Source organism: Bos taurus, chromosome 3 (assembly GCF_002263795.3).
Source record: "Bos taurus isolate L1 Dominette 01449 registration number 42190680 breed Hereford chromosome 3, ARS-UCD2.0, whole genome shotgun sequence".
NCBI lineage: Eukaryota > Metazoa > Chordata > Mammalia > Artiodactyla > Bovidae > Bos > Bos taurus.
In genome coordinates, this window is record NC_037330.1 from 52067957 (window position 1) to 52090138 (window position 22182).

General features: G+C 37.5%; 1 protein-coding gene across 4 annotated transcripts in view; it reads left to right on the plus strand.

Moving 5' to 3' along the window:
- Positions 1-21788, plus strand: part of HFM1 (helicase for meiosis 1) — a 108863-nt gene extending 87075 nt beyond the window's left edge. The window contains exons 32-38 of one of the 4 annotated variants that reach the window (XM_059882576.1): positions 3236-3315; positions 4313-4416; positions 12416-12529; positions 13899-13989; positions 19948-20050; positions 20153-20304; positions 21049-21788. In XM_059882576.1, coding sequence (XP_059738559.1) covers positions 3236-3315; positions 4313-4416; positions 12416-12529; positions 13899-13989; positions 19948-20050; positions 20153-20304; positions 21049-21115 — 711 coding nt within the window. In that variant the 3' untranslated portion in view covers positions 21116-21788. Of the gene's footprint in view, positions 1-3235; positions 3316-4312; positions 4417-12415; positions 12530-13898; positions 13990-19947; positions 20060-20152; positions 20305-21045 lie in introns of all 4 variants that reach the window. The other 3 variants (XM_059882575.1, NM_001205576.3, XM_059882582.1) reach the window with 3 other exon arrangements.
- The last annotated feature ends 394 nt before the right edge of the window (positions 21789-22182 follow it).

A 22182-nucleotide genomic window follows, 5' to 3' on the forward strand; every position in this document is an offset into this window, starting at 1 on the left:
ATTTCCTTCTCCAATGCATGAAAGTGAAAAGTGAAAGGAAAGTCGCTCAGTCGTGTCCGACTCTTAGCGACCCTATGGACTGTAGCCTACCAGGCTGTGTATCAATTAGATAGGTATCCACAGAAGTACTTTCGAGTTACATAAAGGCTTGACTAGGAATATGACTTTTATTCATAATATGGTTTCTATAGGAAAAGTGTGAAGGAAATGTCTGACTCAGTCATGAATAGGTAGCCTATCCCTTTTCCAGCAGATCTTCCCGACCCAGGAATTGAACCGGGGTCTCCTGCATAGCAGGCAGATTCGTTACCAATTGAGCTATCAGGGAAGCCCATAGGGAAAGATACTATAATTTTTAATAATTAATCTATAAATCCATGTTTGGAGCATAGTTATACAAACCTTTCCTTCATTAGCCTTTTTTTTTAATTTTTTAAACTGGAGAGAGGGAAATGGAGAGGGGTATGTAGCTTGCTTTGGTTCAGCAATTGAAACTAGATCCTCTTGCCTTTTCCTGGCTCCATCTGTGGTGGACTGGGCTGGAAAATCTAAATGAAGTGAAGTGAAGTGAAGTGAAGTCGCTCAGTTGTGTCCGACTCTTTGTGACCCCGTGGACTGTAGCCCACCAGACTCCTCTGTCCATGGGATTCACCAGGCAATAATATTGGAGTGGGTTGCCATTTCCTTCTCCAGGGGATCTTCCCAGCCCAGGGATGGAACCCAGGTCTCCCACATTGCAGGCAGATGCTTTAACCTCTGAGCCACCAGAAAATCTAAAGCCGATTTTAATTGTGACTTATGAGAGTGACTCATCATCACTCTCCTAGATGAGTACTGAGTCTCCCTTTCAAGTGATGAAGGAATGGGAATTCCTTCTGGTTGATAAGTCACTAGCAGACTAACTATAAGCCTTGGTCATCCAGGGCAAAATAATTGATCAAGCTGGTGGCTCAGAGGTTAAAGCGTCTGCCTCCAATGCGGGAGACCTGGGTTCGATCCCTGGGTTGGGAAGGTCCCCTGGAGAAGGAAATGGTAAACCACTCCAGTATTCTTGCCTGGAGAATCCCGTGGATGGAGAATCCCATGGATACAGTCCACGGGGTCGCAGAGAGTCAGACACAACTGAGCAACTTCACCTTCACAGAACAGAACAGAACAGAGCCAAGAAAATGACAGAGCACCTGTTTCTTTTCTGTTGTTGTTCAGCTCTAAGTTGTGTCTTAACTCTTTGAGACCCCATAGACTGCAGCACACCAGGCTTCCCTGTCCTTCACTATCTCCCAGAGTTTGCTCAAACTCTTGTCTGTTGAGTCGGTGATGCCATCCAACCATCTCATCCTCTGTCTCTCCCTTCTCCGTCTGCCCTCACTCTTTCCAACATCAGGGTCTTTTCCAGTGAGTCAGCTCTTCACATCAGGTGGCCAAAGTATTGGAGCTTCAGCTTCAGCGTCAGTTTTGCCAATGAATATTCAGGGTTGATGTCCTACAGGATTGGCTGGTTTCTTTTCTAGGGTTTTTTTTATAAAAAGAAGATTCTGAGTCATCAGGCTAAAATATGGAGACTATTGGAAAACATGGAGCGGTTTGCAATTTGAAATGGCAACCACCTTTTCTGAGACAATTATTTTTTAGTATCCCAATTTTTTCCTTCTTTTTTTTTCATATTTATTCCACATCATTCCTTCCTTCCTTTTCATATTCATTGAACACCAAGAATGTGCCAAGCACTATAGTAGATGTGGAGGATACAATGATAAGAAAGTTTTAGTCTCAGTCCTCGTAGAGCTTACAGTTGAGTGAAGGATACAAATAAGTAAGTAGGTTTTTTCAACACACTGTGATGAGTGATTCTGTGACCGAAGTGTGAGATAACTTGAACTTATATAGAAAGTACACTCACTCCATTTTCAATAGGCCAGGAAAGGATTCCTGATAAACATGACTAAGACCTGAAGGATATATAGGCATAAGCCAAGTATGGCGAGAGGTGAATACCAGAGTAGTGGTGAAGAGGGTTAGAAAATTATTTCAGATGTAGAGAATATGCAGTGGCCCAGGGCAGAGAAAGAGATACAGATCTTTTTAAAAACTGAAGTAATGCAGTATATCTGGAGTTCATGTACAAGTAGGAGGGTGGAGACAGATAAGGGTGAAGAAATAAGTAGGATCTCGGTCATGAAAACAATTTTGCTATTTTAAAGATTTGGACTTTATCCTGAAAGGGAAATCACTAAAGGACTTTAATCAGTGGCTGTTTTGTAAAGTTCACTCTGGATGCAATGTAGAGAATGGATTAGAGATAATAGAAAAAGAGCATAAGGATTCATTTGGGAGGTTTTACAGTAATCCAGGCAAGACAATGGCCTAGTCTCATGTAGTGGCAGTAGCAATGGAGAGAAGTGGCTGGGTTTAAAATATTTTTCAGAGGTAGAATCAGCTACCTTGGTACTTAATTGCTTATGAGAGGTGAAGTAGAAAGAATTGTTAAAGATGATGCCCAGCTTTCTGGGATTCCCTGGTGACTCAGACAGTAAAGAGTCTGCCTGCAATGTGGGAGACCTGAGTTTGATCCCTGGGTCAGGAAGATGCCCTGGAGAAGGAAATGGCAACCCACTCCAGTATTCTTGCATGGAGAATCCCATGGATGGAGGAGCCAGGTAGGCTACAAAGAGTTGGATACGACTGAGTGACTTCACTTTCACTTTCTGGCTTGAGCAATTGAGGAAAAAGTGGGGCCTCACTAGGGTAAAAACTCTAAAGGGAAAGCAAGTTTGGAGGAATAGAGACATGATAAGTTCATTTGAGAAATACTGAATTTTGAGGCCTACAAGATGTCTAGGTAAAGATGTTCTATCAACAGTTGGATATAGCTGTTTGAAAGTCAGGAGAGAGCTGAACTAGAAAATTAAGAAAGAGAACTGAGCTCAAATCTACAGAGAGCTACAGATTTGAGAGTCATTTATGTGTAGATGGTAACTGAAGCCATGGGAAGAAATGAGATCTTTGAGAATGTGTAGAGTGAAAAGAGAAGATGGCCTAGTGAAGAAGAAGCATGAATAATATCAGCATTTAAGAAGGGCCTGAGAAGGAGATTTGAATTGAGAATTAGCCTGTGTTTCCTATAATTTGTTGGTTTGGGGACTATATGTGTCAGCAGAAATTTTGCTGTTTGTCTCATTTGTTAAAAGGTATTGATGTGAAATTGATAGTTGAACTTATTATTTTTCATTAATAGATGCAGATGAATAAATCTCCAAGTGTGGACCTTAAGGACTTTGGTTTTGCTCCAAAACCTTCTCTTCCCAGTATAGCAAGGTACAAATATAATGTTAATATCTGAGGTAAACTATTCATCATAAACTGTTTCTCCAAATAATCATTTACTCAGAGAAAGATTGTTACTGGCTACCTTTAAATCATAGTAATTAGTTAGTTCTATAATGCGGTAATGACATCATAAGAGTTTTATCTTTTGTACCCCCAGGTTTTTTTAGAACTCTGTAGTTATAGTATACTTTTAACATAGATCAAATCATCTCTTTCTTGGAAAAACTAGTCATCCTATGTGTCATGCTCTCAGGTTATAAACTTAACAGGTGACAAGAGTATACTTTAAAAGGGGAAATCATGTTAGTGTATAAAGTCCAGTCTTTTCTGTTTAGGGCCCACTCTATATTAATAATATCTCAGATTTATAAAATATTTTATAACTTAAAAATTGAGCTTTTATGCATTATTTCTTTTGACCTTAGCAACAACCTGGCTTATAAATCAAGGTATTTTTATCTCATTATATGGATGAAATAACCAAAACTCATATTCCTAGTAAGCAGAGGGCTCTAGATGAGAACTCAGCATTCTTTTCCTATATTATGATGCCTGAAAAATAACAGTATATGTAATTTCCCTTCCAGATAAGGGTATTCCATATGCTGGGATGACATTTAATATACTTAACAGTCAGTACAGAACAGCCACTGACCAATCAGAATAGATGCCAACAGTATTCAAGAGATCCTAGCTTTTGTTATCTAACTGAAAGAAGCATTAGCAATAAATTTTTAAGGCTACACACAGATATCAGAAATCTATGGGGACATGTGAAGATGACTACATGACCTAAGTAGTTGTCACTTCCATTAAACAGAAATTTTTTTTAACCCTTTACTACTCAAGCTAGCACAGTTAATCATAGAAGTACTGAGTAGATGAACCAATTTTTTTCTCACTTATATGAATAAGTAGTTTTCAAAGTCAGATTAATTGTAATATTGTCTTTAACATTTTCATGGTTTTATTTATCTTTATAAAGGTCAGAATATTTAAACACACCTGAATTGCCTATAATGGAGCAGAGGGATCAGCATGAGATCTATACAAAAAGTCAACAACAACCATCTGCATATCAAGACAAAGGTAAATTACTGTTGATATTGACTTGAGAGAGAATATGATTTATCACTACTTTGGACTGACAAGCAATGTTATTGAAAAACCAGCATCTAAAATTATTATCATTACTAATGTCAACATTTTTCTCTTTAGTTATTGAACCAGTTTCAAATTCTTGGGTCTGTTATTTCAGATGGTCTTTCTGTGTCTGTCACAGATTTTTACAATCTTTTCCTACATAGCATTGACTATTTGATTCATGTCAATGTATGGCAAAAACCATCACAATATTGTAAAGTAATTAGCCTCCAATTAAAATAAATTAATTAATTTAAAAAGATAATATGAGGAAAAGCTGAAATATAAGGGCTCTTTGAACATTTAAAGTATTAAAATACCAAACTGTTACTTTTATGTGTCTTTAGAATTATTTGAAATAATTTTTTTGTTTATAAAATTAGTTTCATTTTACAAAATAGCTGTGTGACCTTGGTAAAATTATTTAACCTCTTTTGAGCTTAATCTTATCTTTAAAATTAAAGAATAGAAAATTTAGTGACTTTAATATCTCTGTAGATCTTAAAACTATAATTTTTACAGTCTCTATGATAATGTGAGACTATAACCCAGTTTATGGGATATAACTCATTTGTAATATAGATTTGCTTTATATCTGTGTCTGTCATTAAATTAATGAAATAATACATATAAATTCTTCAGTGTTGGGCCTGGTTCCTCCTTAGTCCTTATCCTGCCGTTAATAGTACCATTTCTTTGGGTCATGGTACCAATAGCCAGTCTGTTAAAACATGTAAGAAATAATTCTGGCCATAAAGTTGTTTATTCAAGTACCTATACATAGAAATGGTAAGCTTGGGGTTTTCTGAAAACAATTTCTTATGTGTATTGTTTTTTACTTCTATTGCCACCCTTTCTTTTATTCTTTCACTCTATTGCTGTCATTAGCCATAGTTTAAGATCTGAAGTAGGCAAGGACTTGAGTACCCACCACCCCTTATGACACTGTGGCACTCGTTAGACCCAATATAAAAAAAAAAAAATCCCCTAACCTCACCTAGAATATCAGAGCATTTATCCAATTTGTTGAAAGCCTGAAAAATATCATTACAACATGGATAGAAAGTGTAAGATTGTTAGCCCTCTTATCTTTATCTCTCTTCAACCTATAGCCCTCTAACTTACTCCTTGTATAGCTACTCTATCCCCTGCCCTTCTCCATGCCAGAGTTTATCCTTCCCTCTGATTACTTTCATGTTGTCTTTAAATAGTTTTTCTACTTTTATTTCTTTCCCACCTGCCATTCCAAATGTTATTTTTATTATGATATAAAAGTCTCATCTAAATACTTTAAACCCCAATAATAACTATACCCATCTTTTACTGAACGCCTCCCCCATTTTTTTTAAAGAAGTTGTATAATATAGTAATTAAACTTGCAGGATATAGAAATAATCTGTCTAGGTTCAAATCCTAGCTCATTTAGTAGTTGAGTGACTTTTCAAAACTTCCCAGTTTGTCTCAATTCCATCATCTGGTTATATATTAGGAATTTTAGGATTAAATGAGATAATGTATGTAAAGCCCTTAATATAGTATCTGGTACTATTATTAATAGTAAATGAGTATATTCATTATACTTTTTACACATTAGTCTTTGGTGGCAAAACATATTTTAAATGTATTCAACTATTGCTCTTAAGACTATTTTAAGAAAAACATGGCATTTTTTATCATCTGTATTCCATGTTCAAGAAGAGAAGAAAAAAAGATTTTAGAAATTTTATGATAAAGCATGTTGAATTGTACAATTTAAATTGTAAGGGACCTTTGTGCAACTCTCATTTTACAGTGAAAGAAGCCAAGACTCAAAGAGATTAAATGACTTGTCCAAAATCACATATCTAATTAATGGCAAGGCTAGAAATAGATTCCATATCTCTTGATTCCCAAGCAATACCATTTCTATAAAATGAAATTGACTTTTAATTATCAGTGGAGAATTGAAAATCAAACCTATGATATATGAACTCTTTCAACTTTCCACCCCACAACTATATATTTTTCTGTTTCTGTACTCATCCTTAACTGTTTTAAAAAAAAGAATTATCTTTTCTTCTATTTAAGGTTTATCCTTTCATCTGTAATCTTAATTTTTCCAGTTCTGCCTCCCCTGGAACTTTGGAGACTAACTGTCTCCCTTCTTTTGCCCTTATTTTCAATATCTTCTTGCTATGGTCTCTTACTTTCCAACATACAAATATGCTCAAGTCTCTTCCTTCTTTAGCTGCCAGTCCCCATCAAGCCAGGGATTCTCAGGTAGTAAAGAATCTGCCTGCCAAGCAGGAAAATTGGGTTCGGTCCCTGGGTCAGGAAGATCCCCTGGAAAAGGAAATAGCAGGCAACCCACTCCAGTATTCTTGCCTAGGAAATGCCATGGACAAAGGAGCCTGGTGGGTGACAGTCCATGGAGTCGCAAAAGAATTGGACATGACTTAGCAACTAAACAGCAGCAGCCCATCTAGCCAGATGGTCCTCTTCTCTATATTTCCATTGCACTTTGTACCTACTTCTCTTTGTACAACATAGATATGTATGTGTTCAGTTCAGTTCAGTTGCTTAGTCATGTCCGACACTTTGCGACCCCATGAATCACAGCACGCCAGGCCTCCCTGTCCATCACCATCTCCCGAAGTTCACTCAAATTCACATCCATCGAGTCGGTGATGCCATCCAGCCATCTCATCCTCTGTCGTCCCCTTTTCCTCCTGCCCCCAATCTCTCCCAGCATCAGAGTCTTTTCTAATGAATCAACTCTTCGCATGAGGTAGCCAAAGTATTGGAGTTTCAGCTTTAGCATCATTCCCTCCAAAGAAATCCCAGGGCTGATCTCCTTCAGAATGGACTGGTTGGATCTCTTTGCAGTCCAAGGGACTCTCAAGAGTCTTCTCCAACCCCACAGTTCAAAAGCATCAATTCTTTGGCGCTCAGCTTTCTTCACAGTCCAACTCTCGCATCCATACATGACCACTGGAAAAACCATAGCCTTGACTAGATGGACCTTTGTTGGCAAAGTAATGTCTCTGCTTTTGAATATGCTATCTAGGTTGGTCATAACTTTTCTTCCAAGGAGTAAGTGTCTTTTAATTTCATGGCTGCAGTCACCATCTGCAGTGATTTTGGAGCCCAAAAATATAAAGTCTGACACTGTTTCCACTGTTTCCCCGTCTATTTCCCATGAAGTGATGGGACCAGATGCCATGATCTTCATTTTCTGAATGTTGAGCTTTAAGCCAGCTTTTTCACTCTCCTCTTTCACTTTCATCAAGAGGCTTTTTAGTTCCTCTTCATTTTCTGCCTAAGGGTGGTGTCATCTGCATATCTGAGGTTATTGATATTTCTCTCGTGTTATCAAGGTACAAAAGTAGAATAATGTGAACTGGAGTTGGAGGTAGAGTGAAAGCATAGAGAAAGTTTTGGATAGTGTAGAGGTTATTTAAAGTGAAGAAAAATTTTACTGGAGTGAGCTTATACCAGCTTGTGAGAGTATAAGGGGATTCTTTCAGGCATTATTAAACTTTAATTATATAAAGTTTCAATTAAATAAATTATATTAAAAACTAAGACTATAAATATTAAAAACTAACCATTTCCTCATTATTCTATTTTACTATTTTTTTTACATTTTACTATTATCCGTATTCCTGGTGGCTCAGTGGGTAAAATCTGCCTGCAGTGCAGGAGGACCATGTTCGATCCCTGGCTTGGGAAGATCCCCTGGAGAAGGAAATGGCAACCCACTCCAGTATTCTTGCCTGGAGAATGCCATGGACAGAGGAACATGATGGGCTACAGTCCATGGTGTCACAAAGAGTCAGACACGACTGAGTAACTAACACTAACACATGAAATTTACATCTATATTTGTATTTATACGATGGAAATACTTCATGAAGAGGTGTTATTGTGCATTTCTTCCAACTTTGCATTCAGTTGTGTCACACTGGTAGCTTGAAATCAAGCTACCAGTGTGACACATAGTGGGAATCTTTACATCGTAGAAGTCAGCAAACAATACAAATCATGGCTTGACTTATTGTTTATACTTAAGAAAGTGATGGAGAAAATGTTAGAAGTTAGGTTTGTCAGTGTCATGTCTGTAGCCCTTACATTGTGGATAGCATGGAAAATTGAAAGAATATGCTTCTAGCATTGGAAAATTATTATCTAATTCAGCAAAGAAGTTGCTTAAGTCTTTGGTTGAATGAATGAAGTTCCAACATGTCTTTGTTGTTTTACTTTTATTAAAGAAAGAAAGTGAAGTCGCTCAGTCATGTCTGACTCTTTGCAACCCCATGGACTGTAGCCTACCAGGCTTCTCTGTCCATGGGATTTTCCAGGCAAGAATACTGGAGTGGGTTGCCATTTCCTTCTCCAACTTTTATTAAAGTCAACTAAAATATCAACCAACATTTGAATTGACAAATGAATGTGAGAACTACATTTATCAATTGCAACCATATGTTGATACAGAACAAGAGTTTGGCAAAATTCAATAGAAACATTCAGTGATAATCAATTAGATGTGTGGAATTTACAATTGAGCGTGCTATGTATTTTATCATGTGTAAATTGTGTGCTACACATCCTTTCAGTTCGGTTCAGTTCAGTTGCTCAGTCGTGTCTGACTCTTTGCGACCCCATGAACCACAGCACCCCAGGCCTCCCTGTCCATCACCAACTCTCAGAGTCCACACAAACCCATGTCCATTGTATCGGTGATGCCATCTAACCATCTCACCTACTGTTGTCCCCTTCTCTTCCTGCCCTCAATCTTTCCCAGCATCAGAGTCTTTTCAAATGAGTCAGCTCTCCGCATCAGGTGGCCAAAGTATTGGAGTTTCAGCTTCAACATCAGTCCCTCCAATGAACACCCAGGACTGACCTCCTTTAGGATGGACTGGTTGGATCTCCATGCAGTCCAAGGGACTCTCAAGAGTCTTCTCCAACACCACAGTTCAAAAGCATCAATTCTTTGGTGCTCAGCTTTCTTTATAGTCCAACTCTCACATCCATACATGACTACTGGAAAAACCATAGCCTTAACTAGACAGACCTTTGTTGGCAAAGTAATATCTCTGCTTTTCAATACGCCATCTATTTGGTCATAACTTTCCCTCCAAAGAGCAAGCATTTTTTAATTTCATGGCTGCAATCACACATCCTTTACATATAATAAATACATATAATACATATATATGCACAAGATTTTTTGGAGAAACAAATTATTACTATTTATTAACACACTACTGTGGAAAACTGCACAGGTAAAGACATTTAGTTTCCATAATAATCATATGTGTTAGGTACTATTATCCCTGTTCTGCAGAAGAGAAAACTAGGCTCAGAGTTTAAATTACTTGTCTAATATCATCGAACCAGTAAATCAGAGAGGTGGAATTTTCACCTGGGTAGTCTGACTCTAACTCAGGCTACATACAATGGGTAGTCTGGCTCTAAACCCAGGTTATATACAGTGGATAACACTGAGGATATTTTAGCAGGAGAAAAATAAAGATATATTTTCATAGCAATATTCAAAATTAACTGCTTGTAAGGAAAGGAGATGGGATAGGAAGCCCATTTTAGAAGCTATTACAATCCAATCTTGGAATAAGATTATTCTTATGCAGAAATTAAGAGGGAAAATTAATTTTATCTAGAAAAATACCTTGAAAATTAAATTTAGTGTAGTAATCAATCACTACATGTAATGTAAATAAAACTGGTTGACTAAAAAAAAAAAAAACTGGTTGACTATAGTACTCAATAATGCTTGACCCCAGTGCTTTAGAAAACTACTACTCAAGACCTCTGTTTAGTATTAATAGTTGAAAAATGTGTTTCATATGTCAATAGATAATGATGCTTATGGTTTTAAAAGTACCTATACTTACTTACTTCTCTTCTTGAAGAGAGTAAGTACCTATACTTACTCTCTTCAAGAAAATTAGAGATACCAAGGGATTATTTCATGCAAAGATGGGCTCGATAAAGGACAGAAATGGTATGGACCTAACAGAAGCAGAAGATATTAAGAAGAGGTGGCAAGAATACACAGAAGAACTGTACAAAAAAGATCTTCACAACCCAGATAATCATGATGGTGTGATCACTCATCTAGAGCCAGACATTCTGGAATGTGAAGTCAAGTGGGCCTTAGAAAGCATCACTACAAACAAAGCTGGTAGAGGTGATAGAATTCCAATGGAGCTATTCCAAATCCTGAAAGATGATGCTGTGAAAGTGCTGCACTCAATATGCCAGCAAATTTGGAAAACTCAGCAGTGGCCACAGGACTGGAAAAGGTCAGTTTTCATTCCAGTCGCAAAGAAAGGCAATGCCAAAGAATGCTCAAACTACCACACAATTGCACTCATCTCACATGCTAGTAAAGTAATGCTCAAAATTCTCCAAGTGAGGCTTCAATAGTATGTGAACCGTGAACTTCCTGATGTTCAAGCTGGTTTTAGAAAAGGCAGAGGAACCAGAGATCAAATTACCAACATCCCCTGGATCATGGAAAAAGCAAGAGAGTTCCAGAAAAACATCTATTTCTGCTGTATTGACTATGCCAAAGCCTTTGACTGTGTGGATCACAATAAACTGTGGAAAATTCTGAAAGAGATGGGAATACCAGACCACCTGACCTGCCTCTTGAGAAATCTGTATGCAGGTCAGGAAGCAACAGTTAGAACTGGACATGGAACAACAGACTGGTTCCAAATAGGAAAAGGAGTACGTCAAGGCTGTATATTGTCACCCTGCTTATTTAACTTCTATGCAGAGTACATCATGAGAAACGCTGGACTGGAAGAAACACAAGCTGGAATCAAGATTGCCTGGAGAAATATCAATAACCTCAGATATGCAGATGACACCACCCTTATGGCAGAAAGTGAAGAGGAACTAAAACGCCTCTTGATGAAAGTGAAAGAGGAGAGTGAAAAAGTTGGCTTAAAGCTCAACATTCAGAAAATGAAGATCATGGCATCTGGTCCCATCACTTCATGGGAAATAGATGGAGAAACAGTGGAAACAGTGTCAGACTTTATTTTTCTGGGATCCAAAATCACTGCAGATGGTGACTGCAGCCATGAAATTAAAAGACACTTGCTCTTTGGAAGGAAAGTTATGACCAACCTAGATAGCATATTCAAAAGCAGAGACATTACTTTGCCAACAAAGGTCCATCTAGTCAAGGCTATGGTTTTTCCTGTGGTCATGTATGAATGTGAGAGTTGGACTGTGAAGAAGGCTGAGCGCCAAAGAATTGATGCTTTTGAACTGTGGTGTTGGAGAAGACTCTTGAGAGTCCCTTGGACTGCAAGGAGATCCAACCTGTCCATTCTGAAGGAGATCAGCCCTGGGATTTCTTTGGAAGGAATGATGCTAAAGCTGAAACTCCAGTACTTTGGCCACCTTATGCGAAGAGTTGACTCATTGGGAAAGACTCTGATACTGGGAGGGATTGGGGGCAGGAGGAAAAGGGGACGACAGAGGATGAGATGGCTGGATGGCATCACTGACTCGATGGACGTGAGTCTGAGTGAACTCCGGGAGTTGGTGATGGACAGGGAGGCCTGGCGTGCTGCGATTCATGGGGTCGCAAAGAGTTGGACATGACTGAGCAACTGAACTGAACTGATACTTACTTATGGGAGAAGGCAATGGCAACCCACTCCAATACTCTTGCCTGGAAAATCCCATGGACGGAGGAGCCTGGTAGGCTGCAGTCCATGGGGTTGCACAGAGTTGGACACGACTGAAATGACTTAGCATCAGCAGCATACTTACTTACAAACACATGACAGATTTTTCTTGATGGACCTATTCTATAACTTCAAGTGAAAAAGCCCCTCAACAATTCTGTTCAACAAAAATCTTAATGCATATGGAAACTAGAATTTGACAGATGCGATTAAAAGTAATTTCTCATTTTCAGAAGTTTTGAAAGTGAACTTTGAATTGGGAAATGAAATTTGGGATGACTTTGATGATGAAAACTTAGTAGAAATTACTAGCTTTTCAGCTGAAACTGAGAAGACAAAAACATCAGGTAAATAGCATGAAATATATTTCATTTGTATGTATTTTTGTATATATGTATTGTATGTATTTAATTTTAAATGTATGTATTTTAGAATGAAATAATTCATGAGAAATTCCTCAAATGTTTTTCAGTCAAGTTTTTTAAACTAATTTTATTTGCCTTTTTGGTGCGTGTACTTAATTAGCTTTGATTTATTCAGATTATAGTTTTTAGCAAAACTAAAAATGTGGCCCTCTCACACATAACATTTCCTATCTCTAGCACAGAGGTCAAGGTTATTCCATAATGGTGATATAGCGAATGAGTTTTTTCTATTCTATTGTCCCTTCTGTTGCTAAAGGCTGTATTAAAATTAAGATTTATTGAATTTTCCCTCGTAAAAGAGACTATCCTGCTCTACATTTTAAGATTTACATGGTCTGGTAATGTTTTTGAAAGACAAAAATGTTCCACTTTTTTTAACTTTATTTTGCATTGGGGTATAGCTGATTAACAATGTTGTGATAGTTTCAGGTAAACAGTGAAGGGACTCGGCCATACATATACATGTAACCATTCTCCCCCAAACTCCATATATATACATGTAACCATTCTCCACCAAACTCCTGTCCCATCCATGCTGCCACATAACATTGAGCAGCGTTCCATGTGCTATACAGTAGGTCCTTGCTGGTTGCTGGGGTTGGCAGGGGCAGAGAGGAAGATGGGGGGCAGCAATAGTTAGGGAGTTTAGGATGGACATGTAAACAACTGCTATATTTTAAAATATTACATTTTTTAAAATATTCTTATATGCTAGTAAACAACATAAAATATTATTTCTAGCAGAAATAATACATGAATTGACTTTTCAGGTGTAAATAATTAAGAGGAAACAATTAGTTTCTCCTGTATTAGATATTGTGTTTAAATCATATACAATCCAAAAATAATGGAACTAGGCCTTTGAGTTACTGGCAAATTCAGCCTATTTCACTAAAACAGAGAAGTGAAAACCTAGATAAGTATAAGACAAGATAGCGAGATGGAGAGACTCTGTCCCAGGATGGCTGACGGCAGGAAATCAGCCCTTTGTAGATCACTGAAAATATTGAATAACTTTGACTTGATCATTTACATGGCTTATAAATGAATAAAAGTGGTTTGGGGGCCTTTTAATATAGTGACTAATAAGCTAACCTATGTGTTATGTAGTTTTACTCCATTAACTTCACTCCTTTGTTTTATATATGTACAGTAAATTTAATTGTTGAGAATTTTCATTCTCTCTTTAACCAGATCATGTCTTTTTGGAGAGAGTCCTTGTAGAACTTGTGAAAAGCTTTATTCATCTGTTTCCTGGTATTTTATTTCAAAATGTTATCTCTTTACCTAGGATTTGGAAACACTTTGAGTTCAAGTACTGGGGAAAGTAAGCTACCATTCCAAGAATCAAAAGGCCAGTTCCAAAGAGAATCATCTAAGAGGCAAGTTTTAGAACTTTGGTTTCAAATACTTACAACTTTATATTTTTATGACATGTAAGTAGAGAGGAGGATCATGTCATTAGATGGCAGAGAAGCAGTAGGGTATCAGCCAAGCTAAGCCCTCTTAATCTTAGAGCAGTGTTTCTCAAAGTCCTCTTGTCAGACCACACAAATCAAAATTGCCGTGTGTGTGTGTGTGTGTGTGTGTGTGTGTGTGTGCGTGCTTAGTCACTCAGTTATGTCCAACTCCTAGGGGAACACATTAAAAATGCACATTCCTGGGCCCCCATGCTAGACTTACTACTGAATCATGGTCTTTGGGGCTGAGGTGAGGAATCCTCACTTTTCACAAGACGTGAAAACTGAATAAGAGTTTGACAGGGAGATGGACTTCCCTGGTGGTTCAGTGGTTAAGAATCTGCCTTCCAGTGTAAGGAACACAGGTTCGATCCCTAGTTAGGGAACTAAGATCCCATTTGCCGTGGGGCAACTAAGCTCACACACTGCAACTTCTGAGCCCACATGCTGTAATGGAAGGATCTCGCCTGCTGCAACATAGATCCCAAAGATCCTGTGTGTTGCATCTAAGATCAGACACAGCCAAAAATAAATAAACATTACAAAAACAAAACCGAGTTTAACAGGTATAAAAGAAAAGACTAATAGCTGAAAAAAGAAGAGACGTGAAAGGCAAAGGAGAAGAGGAAAACTATACCTCTTTGAATGCAGAGTTCCAAAGAGTAGCAAGGAGAGATAAGAAAGCCTTCCTCAGTGATCAATGCAGAGAATTAGAGAAAAACAACAAAATGGGAAAGACTAGAGATCTCTTCAAGAAAATTTGAGATACCAAGGGAACAATTCATGCAAAGATGGGCACAATAAAGGACAGAAATGGTAGGGACCTAACAGAAGCAGAAGATATTAAGAAAAGGTGGCAAGAATACAAAGAAGAACTATACAAAAAAAGATCTTCATGACCCAGATAACCACGATGGTGTGATCACTCACCTAGAGCCAGGTATCCTGAAATGCAAAGTCAAGTGGGCCTTAGGAAGCATCACTATGAACAAAGCTAGTGGAGGTGATGGAATTCCAGTTGAGCTATTTCAAATCCTACAAGATGATGCTGTTAGAGTGCTGCAGTCAGTATGCCAGCAAATTTGGAAAACTCAGCAGTGGCCACAGGACTGGAAAAGGTCAGTTTTCATTCCAATCCCAAAGAAAGGCAATGCCAAAGAATGCTCAAACTACTGCACAATTGCACTCATCTCACACACTTGCAAAGTAATGCTCAAAATTCTCCAAGCGAGGCTTCAATAGTACGTGAACCGTGAACTTCCAGAGGTTCAAGCTGAATTTAGAAAAGGCAGAGGAACCAGAGATCAAATTGCCAACATCCGGTGGATCAACAAGAAAGCAAGAGAGTTCCAGAAAAACATCTATTTCTGCTGCATTGACTACACCAACACCTTTGACTGTCGGGAACACAACAAACTGGAAAATTCTGGGAAAGATGGGAATACCAGACCACCTGACCTGCCTCCTGAGAAAACTGTATGCAGGTCAAGAATCAGCAGTTAGAACTGGACATGGAACAACAGACTGGTTCCAAATCAGGAAAGGAGTACGTCAAGGCTGTATATTGTCACCCTGCTTATTTAACTTATATGCAGAGTACATCATGAGAAATGCTGGGCTGGGTGAAGCACAAACTGGAATCAAGATTTCTGGGAGAAATATCAATAACCTCAGATATGCAGATGACACCACCCTTATGGCAGAAAGTGAAGAAGAACTAAAGAGCCTCTTGATGAAGGTGAAAGAGGAGAGTGAAAAAGTTGGCTTAAAGCTCAACATTCAGAAAACTAAGATCATGGCATCCAGTCCCATCACTTCATGGCAAATAGATCAGGAAACAATGGAAACAGTGTCAGACTTTATTTTCTTGGGCTCCAAAATCACTGCAGATGGTGACTGCAGCCATGAAATTAAAAGATGGTTGCTTCTTGGAAGAAAAGCTATGACCAACCTAGATAGCACATTAAAAAGCAGAGACATTACTTTGCCAACAAATGTCTATCTAGTCAAGGCTATGGTTTTTCCAGTGGTCATGTATGGATGTGAGAGTTGGACCGTAAAGAAAGCTGAGTGCCAAAGAATTGATGATTTGAACTGTGGTGTTAGAGAAGGCTTTTGAGAGTCCCTTGGACTACAAGGAGATCCAACCAGTCCATCCTAAAGGAAATCAGTCCAAATATTCATTGGAAGGACTGATGCTGAAGCTGAAACTGCAATACTTTGGCCACCTGATACAAAGAACTGACTCATTGGAAAAGACCCTGATGCTGGGAAAAATTGAAGGCTGGAGGAGAAGGGGATGACAGAGGATGAGATGGTTGGATGGCATCACCGACTCAATGAACATGAGTTTGAATAAACTCCTGGAGTTGGTGATGGACAGGGAGGCCTGGCATGCTACAGTCCATGGGGTCACAAGGAGTCAGACATGACTGAGCAACTGAACTGTATGCATTCCAGGTAGAAGAGTGTATGTAAAGGGATAAGGTTTGAAAAGGCATCTGGTGCTCAAGGGTCAGTAAAGTGGGTCAATGTTGGCACAGAATTAAGGCTAAGATTGCTGAGGTCTGTGAGGGGCCATATTTAGATACCTGTGCTGTATCCAGTAGGTCAGAGTTCACAAACTCAAACTGCTTCCAGATCTGATGGGCCAAGGGTAACTGCAGAGTGCCCCCTCTAAAGGAAATAACCACTGCTCAGAGTTAACCAGATGTTGCGGTGCAGGAACTGTAAGTCTAGTGTTGTCAGATTTTCTGATTTTTCAAAAAAGCTAAGAATCTAAAATTTATGTGACATCTCCTGACATTTAAATTTTGACAACTAATTTTTTTAAGTATCTGCAGCACCCCTTATCCAAAAAATAATAATAATGCTTATAGACCCATTGTAGCCTAGCCAGCTCTGGGTTCTGATCTCCATAGTAGGCAGTGAAGAACCATCCAAGATATTTAAGCTATATTTGTATGCAGGTCAGGAAGCAACAGTTAGAACTGGACATGGAACAACAGACTGGTTCCAAATAGGAAAAGGAGTACGTCAAGGCTGTATATTGTCACCCTCCTTATTTAACTTCTATGCAGAGTACATCATGAGAAACGCTGGACTGGAAGAAACACAAGCTGGAATCAAGATTGCCTGGAGAAATATCAATAACCTCAGATATGCAGATGACACCACCCTTATGGCAGAAAGTGAAGAGGAACTAAAAAGCCTCTTGATGAAAGTGAAAGAGGAGAGTGAAAAAGTTGGCTTAAAGCTCAACATTCAGAAAACGAAGATCATGGCATCTGGTCCCATCACTTCATGGGAAATAGATGGGGAAACAGTGGAAACAGTGTCAGACTTTTTATTTTTGGGCTCCAAAATCACTGCAGATGGTGACTGCAGCCATGAAATTAAAAGACACTTGCTCCTTGGAAGAAAAGTTATGACCAACCTGGACAGCATATTGAAAAGCAGAGACATTACTTTGCCAACAAAGGTCCATCTAGTCAAGGCTATGGGTTTTCCAGTGGTCATGTATGGATGTGAGAGTTGGACTGTGAAGAAGGCTGAGCGCCGAAGAATTGATGCTTTTGAACTGTGGTGTTGGAGAAGACTCTTGAGAGTCCCTTGGACTGCAAGGAGATCCAACCAGTCCATTCTAGAGGAGATCAGCCCTGGGTTTGCTTTGGAAGGAATGATGCTAAAGCTGAAACTCCAGTACTTTGGCCACCTCATGCGAAGAGTTGGCTCATTGGAAAAGACTCTGATGCTGGGAGGGATTGGGGGCAGGAGAAGAAGGGGACGACAGAGGATGAGATGGCTGGATGGCATCACCAACTCGATGGACGTGAGTTTGAGTGAACTCCGGGAGTTGGTGATGGGCAGGGAGGCCTGGCGTGCTGCAGTTCATGGGGTTGCAAAGAGTTGGACATGACTGAGCAACTGAACTGAACTGAACTGAAGGCTATTTAAGCTTATAACTATTAAAGTTATATAATTCAATCAGAAAAATACCATTCCAGCAGTGATATGTAGAATGAATTGTAGAGGGTAGGACCACCAGGAGCATAGTGGCCAGTGAGAAAGGCAGGCTATGATAAGTCCTCAACTGGGGCAGAGGTGATAGAAACTGAGAGAGAGAATTGGATTTTTGAGTCATTTCAAGAATAGATTTAGAAATTGATAGAATATTGCAGTAAAGGAACAGGGAAGAATAAATGACAAGTGGGTAGACATAAATATTATTTAAGGATATACAGCATATGAGACATTTGAAAAAAAATATATTAGAAGTGTTCAACGTAAAGTGTCTTTGTAGAAATGTAAAATACATTTGTATGTTGTACTTGATTAGAACGTAAGGGAGAGAAGTTATAGCCAGAACCAAAACTTTCCCACAGAGAAGAAATATTGGTAACTTTTTATTCAGGGTTCAGTTTTCTACTAAAGAGTTATTTCTCCTACTTTAAAAAATTTTTTTAAGTTTGTAAGTGTCATATAATATTTTTGCTATTATTTAGTCATTTTACTGAACATTAGTATCTACATCACAGAATCATAGATTTCATAGAATTCCAGAGTTGAAAGGAACCATCCAACATTACCGGCAAGTAATCGTGCTGTTTCCACCAAGACAATTCCAGTGACCAGGAGCTTATTCATTCTATAGTGCTTGTTTCATGTTTGGATTTCTCAGGTCATTCACTAGCTTTTAAAATTTGTCTTTTTATCATTTCCATTCATTGGTTCTAACTCTAAGTCATACACAGTAAACAGATTAGAAGCATCACAGTGGAACAAAGCCATGGGTATAAAGAAAGTAGGCAAATCAAAGTAGGAAAGTAATAAGGCATATGAATAGTGTTGTGCACCACAACTTTAGAAAAGTACAAATAATTTTGGAAGAGTTTAAAAGTGACCAACAGAAAATAGGTGGGTTTAAAATGGAGTTCTATCAAGAAACCTCTGAGAAACTGGTGCCAAAAGTTGCTGCTGGGAAGGCCTGTGAGCGCTGAGGGTCTATGATGAAAAGGAGACACATGCTCTTCCTTTCATACTCTTTTTACTGTTTTAATTCCTTGCCATTCCTTGCTATAAGAGATAAAAAGATTCTGTCCTAGCAATATGTGTGATTCTTCCCTACACCATCTACTATTTGTAGCTCCTTGCATGACTGTCACATTTTAGCCTGTGTCAGCTTAAATTGTCACCTCCTCAGAGTGGCATCCATGACCGTCTTTTTAAAGGGGGTTTGTGCTCCACACTGTTATCTACTATATTATTACTCAGTTCATTTCCTTCATATCACTTCAGGATCTGTAATTATGTTTACTGTTTGTTTATTGTCTGCACCTCTATAGATGATCACCTCCTAAAGATTTGTTTACTACTTATACTTAGCTCCTAGTGCAATATCTGGCTTATGGTAGTGAATCATGAAATGTTTTTTAATGAATGAATTTAATATAAAAGATTAAAGATGAACACTAATATACAGTTACACATGAGAAGATAACTAGAGATGTCTGTCTACAGTGAGACCAAAATAGGGAAAGGATACTAAAAGTTAAGCAAGTGGGATTTAGAGAAGATTTATGGACTGCTTGATTACAGATGACTAAGACTCAATTCTAATGAAAACTGCTGAATGATTGTTTCTGTAGGCCTTTAAAAGTAGTATTCATATTTAATTTGGAATATACAAATTGCTTTTTTGTCAAAAAGAAAGAAGAGACACCAATTTCACCATGAGTCTAAGAAATAGAGCATCAATTTTATGGGTGATGAATATGATAAGCTAATCATATTTTCCAAAGAATTACTATTGATCTAAATTAGAATGGTTTGTTTCTCTTATATGCCACAATTGACCAAGTAATTCATTTTGATTTTTAGTTTTGTTTCATCACATGAGAAGCCAGATATTTATTTATCAAATTCTGCTGTGTCCAAGTTTGGTGCATCCTCCATGACACAATTACCTCAACAATCTGGAAATGCAAGTATTATAAGAAGAAACACTTCTCTCTTTTTTCTTTTAAATACTGCCTGAATAGTTAAACCTTCAATGGTTGCTGACTTTTTTAACCTTAAAATATAGGTCCATTTACAAGAAAGAAAACAACAAAGTCTGTCACCAGAGATTGAAAAGCTATGCTTTACTCGCTCTGAAAAAATATCAAACTCTTCAAATTTTAATGAGAAAGTGGATTGCTTTATTAGAAATGAATGTAAAAAGGAGATTGATTTCAGGTAAGAACTCTTTAAAAATATTTTAAGACTATACAAGTGAAAGCTTTCTACAAAGAATTTCAGCATTCCTTTTCCCTTGGTTCATTTTAAGGATCAGAACCTAAATGTTTTATTTACTTAAAGATGTAAAAATTTTAGACCTCTGGTTAGCTAAGCTCCCTAAGATAATTCAAAATATCAAATATCTCAATTTTTGAGAACCTATGTATTTGATGCTAGTACTTAAAACACTATTACATTGATAAACTTTTTTACTAATTTGAATACAATATGTTGATAATATGAAATATGAGGTCACTTGAGAAATGAGATCAGCTAATTTTTCTAATGTTCTAGTTGTATTTCAGCCACCAGGTTCTGTTATAATTCTACAGGTTCAAAGAAGAAGTCAGGTTAAGTCTAATCAGTGCCCCTACTGCTGATCGTTTTTATGGTTACCTTTAGCAGTTTCCATTTCCCTCTTGAATAGTCAAGGTTTTGAGACCTGTTGACAGTGATTAAATGGCACTACTTTCCAATATGTCTAAAGAAATATCTATCTAATATACTTGTCTCTACCTTTCATAGTTCATGAATTCTAATTTCCTCCAGACTTCCTATAAGATTATGCCTATTGAAGTTCGTTTGATAAATTACCTCTCAGCAATCTTCAAGTTTATCCATTTTATATATTTAGTACATTATTTATTATAAATCTGTGTTATAAAAATAGTTAACTTTTACATTTGCTTTTTCCCCCAGTAGGTATCATCCTGATGATGAAGCTGACGAAATAAAGTCTTTTCTGGGAATATTTGATGGTATCTTCTAAAACAGACAAAAATGCTTTTTATATTAATAAGACAAATTATAAGGACACCTTACAAAGCATGATTTTTATTTTTAAAAAGCAGTTCATACTTGTTCAGATTTTCTATTCTTGGATTTGACCAACTTTGTTGACTTTTTTTGCAACAAAATATTTGGACTGATTTTTTCCCCCATAATATTGTAACTTCATGAAAAGCACTTTTACAGAGGCTTTGTTTCATAAGCTGATAATTAAGCTTCATTTAGAAATAACTATTTGGTTATTAATTGGATTTAGACCAGAACCAACTTAATATTATCTTAAGAAGAAATTCTGGGAAGGCAAAATGTTTGTAGGTCAGTAAATCTATTTATTGTATCAATTTTTCACCATTAATTTTTTTTACTAAAGATTTTTAAGAATCCAGTGGCTGTCTGAACCTATTCTTATATCATTTCAAGCAACAATAAAGGAAACATTAATCAGTGTAGACTGTCTTCCTTTAACTTGTTTTTTAATGTGGTGATTTCTAACTTTGTTATGTTGATTTTAATACAGCAAAAGTTATTTGATATTATTTTCCAGTGAGTTATCTCTCAGATTTCTTTATTAATAAGTAGTATCATAGGCACGCTAAGCAGTGTTTATTATCTAATTTATTTATAGATACAGTGTGAAGTTGAAGCTACTTCAGAAGCTTTAGGAATTTTTCTTCAGATGTAAAAGCCTTAGAGACAAGAGAAGTAGAGAAGAAGATGAGGTTGTTGGCTGTTATTAGTAAACATTTATGAGGCATCATATGTATTAAACTTAGAACAAGTTTAAGACTTTGTCTCTGTTGAAAAGTAAGAGCAACCAGCCCTTATTTTAGTCGTCTTTACAATTGGTGTTTCTGCATCTGAATCAATCATGCTACAACCTTTAAAGGTTATTAAACACCATTAAAATGAAAAATTGGTTCACTGCAGTCTGCTCATCTAGCATACATAGACTTTGACACTAAAGAAATAGCAGTTTAATTTAAGAAGACTTATTGTGATCTGCTAAGTGAAAAGTACTATGCCTGGTAGTGCAAAGGATACAAATGA